Raw genomic sequence first — 3,120 nt, forward strand, 5'->3', positions numbered from 1 at the left:
TCTCATGCCTTGCTTGTCAACAAAGCATTCTTCTTTAGCTTTAAGCTTTTACCATTGAATACAAATTTTCTGTCCCTCTTTTCCTCTCTTTGCTTCACTCTTTTGTTTTCCCCAGAAAAAAGAAGAAGAAGAAGAAGAAGAAAATCAAAGTCTCATTGAATCCATTCAAAGCTCCAGTTTCAGACATTCAAAATCAAACCCATAGATTTCTTCTTTGCAAAGATCTGGATCTGGGTATGGAGGCAGAGCTTAAGCTTTTTTTTTTCTTGAGTTGAAAAACGTGTTAAAGTTCATATTTATGAGAAAACCTAGCCTTTATTTGCTGTTTTTTTTTTAATTTTTTCTCTTTAATTTCCCAGTTTTAATCGAAGTATCAGATCGGAAGTTCGATATTATAAGTGTCTGAAAGTGGGATTTTTAGCGATGGAATCGGGCACTGATTCTCGTTATGTTCATCAGCTGCTCGGAAACTCGCCGGAAAAGCCAGGAACCGATCATCCCGACCCAGTAACCACCACAAGCTCCGGAGGAGGAGGTACGACTCCTGCAAGAAGGCCACGTGGACGTCCGGCGGGGTCGAAGAACAAGCCGAAGCCACCCGTAATCGTTACTCGCGACAGTCCGAACTCACTGAGATCCCACGTGCTCGAAATCTCGTCCGGTTCGGACATAGTTGATTCGGTTTCCGACTTCGCACGGCGGCGAGGTCGTGGAGTTTGTGTACTTAGCGGAACCGGTGCCGTCACGAATGTTACAATACGGCAACCGGGATCTCCACCTGGAGGCGTCGTAATATTACATGGGCGGTTCGAGATTTTATCTTTAACCGGGACTTCTCTTCCACCGCCAGCGCCGCCGGGATCCGATGGATTGACGGTTTATCTCGCGGGTGGTCAGGGTCAAGTAGTCGGTGGGAGCGTGGTGGCTCCGTTAACGGCTTCCGGTCAGGTTGTATTAATGGCTGCATCGTTTGCCAATGCGGTTTACGATAGGTTACCGCTTGAAGAAGATCCACAACAACAACAACCCGCGGCTTCACAATCGTCTGGATTGACTGGAAGTGGCAGCGTAAGTGGAAAAGGTGGTGGCGCGACCGGAACCGGTGGCGGCGGCGTTCCTTTCTATAATTTGGGATCAAACATGGGAACTTACCCTTTTCCAGGTGATGTATTTGGTAATTGGAGTGGTAGTACTGCAACAAGACCTTTTTAATGTTCACTATGAATCAAAATCAAATGATTATTTGAAAAAAAAAGCAATGGTTATAAGTTCTCTTTCTCTTCTTTTTCCTGGGATTTTCTTACTTCCCAAACAGATGATTAATTTATATATGAACAATAGAGATTTTCTTAAACTATATACAAATATATATTTTTCTAGTGCTGCCTTCAAAATTCAAATAATCTTCACAAATTTATAGGAGTACTTGGGAAGAGTTGTTATTAATCATTTGAATTTAAATTTAATTTTTATCATTATTTTGCATGTATGTGTTGAATATTAAGAATTAAAATAATATAAATGTATACAGTTTTAATTTATTTATAACTCGATATGTATAATTTATTTAAGTAAAAGTAGAATTAATATATAGTTGTTTCATTTGTCACATATATTATTATATTAGGGTTTGGGAAAGCATGAAATATCATAAAGAAAACCCTAAAATTCTTTTTTTTAACCCTAAAATTCCTAAAAGTGGAAATGGGAGAAATTTTAGTTTTTAGTTTTGGGACTTTAAAAACATTGGAAACAGATAAATATATAAAGGATGCTGAGAAAGAAACATTAGAACACATTCACTAGAATAAAATAATATAATTAAAGAATAAAACTTTAACAACTAAATAAACGTACGAACATTTCATTTATATCTTATTCTTAATATATATATATATATATATATATATATATATATATGGATGGACCTACAAGGACATATGGGGTGGTTTCTGTTAGAGGTATAATAATCTGAGATGAAAAAAATAAAATTCAAATATTTTATAGATCCACAATTTGCTTCCGTGGTGAATCATTCAAGTTGCGGCAAACGACATTCAATTCCTCATAAGGATCTTGTTGTAAAATTCGTATATATGAATCAAGAATAAAAAACACAATTAATAACATGGAAAATATTGATTAAATAATTTGAATAGAAAACCATAAATATATGAATAGAAATAAGAGGAGGCCTGCAATTACACAGTTTCTTTAAGACATATTTTTGGTCACTTTATAGTATTGAGATCTTTGTTCATCTATCTCCCAGTATACAACAACAAAATGATTAGTTGACAGTAGCACAACTGTCTAGATTATGAACTATTCATTTTCTTCGTTTATCACCGAAAAACTAGAGGAGAGTAAAATATTTTTGAATAGTTTTTGAGTTGTTTTCAATTATATTTAACCTAGTAGGTTAACACAATATTTATAAGGATTTCACATTGTTGACAATTTTTGACCTAATGAATTATTAATGAGAATCAAATAATTAAGCAGTTTCCAAAATTATTGTTTTGATTAAAGGATCTTTTTAATATTTATCCTTTTAGTTCCAAAACAAATTTTGAAAATATGTGCTCTATTTGAGGAAAAAATATTTCACATTTGGGTTAAAATATCCGCGAGCGCACAAAAGTCTGATCGGTTCGAACGTTAATATTACCCACATTGTGCACGTCTGTACATGTACGAACCAACAATTGGTTTCTCATTTTCCTCAACAATGTTTGGATCAATTTCTCATTCAACGCTCCAAAATTATCGAATTTTTCCAACAATCCCCTACATAAATGAAATTGATCATTTTATCAAAACCATTTTGACTCGATGTGGTGATAGACTCTACGATTGATAAGTGCATAAGATATGTAGGTATCCTCCTTTGAATATTCCCTTTTGAAAGCATATTTACTTTACTAACTGACCGATAGAAGTGATGTCCTTGAATTGTTCTGCTATTTGTGTAAACGAAAACTACTTCATACAACTACCCTCTGACAAGAATTTTAGTTCTCATGTGTATGTCCTTAAAGCTATAGACATCGCGTGGTTCTGCAAGATTTTGAAATAACTAAGCCCAATAGTCTCCTTGAAGTGACCCTAATAGTCTCC

General features: G+C 35.0%; 1 protein-coding gene across 2 annotated transcripts; it reads left to right on the forward strand.

The window, feature by feature from the left end:
- LOC120142669 (AT-hook motif nuclear-localized protein 25-like) lies at positions 1–1,212 on the forward strand. Of its 2 annotated transcripts, none has more exons than XM_039157196.1 (2): positions 1–234; positions 360–1,212. In XM_039157196.1, the coding sequence occupies exon 2, from the start codon at positions 424–426 to the stop codon at positions 1,210–1,212; it is 789 nt and encodes a 262-aa protein (XP_039013127.1). In that variant the 5' UTR covers positions 1–234; positions 360–423. The 2 variants fall into 2 exon arrangements, with proteins under 2 accessions (XP_039013127.1, XP_039013125.1); XM_039157194.1 differs by having other exon boundaries at positions 1–209; positions 356–1,212.
- Positions 1,213–3,120: the final 1,908 nt, after the last annotated feature.

The sequence above is a fragment of the Hibiscus syriacus genome, unplaced genomic scaffold (genome assembly GCF_006381635.1).
Source record: "Hibiscus syriacus cultivar Baekdansim isolate YM2019G1 unplaced genomic scaffold, ASM638163v2 tig00110831_pilon, whole genome shotgun sequence".
Classification (NCBI taxonomy): Eukaryota; Viridiplantae; Streptophyta; class Magnoliopsida; order Malvales; family Malvaceae; genus Hibiscus; species Hibiscus syriacus.

Bases quoted from the DNA above. Each gene is read 5' to 3' on its own strand.
- LOC120142669 (XM_039157196.1), top strand. From the start codon at position 424: ATGGAATCGGGCACTGATTCTCGTTATGTTCATCAGCTGCTCGGAAAC.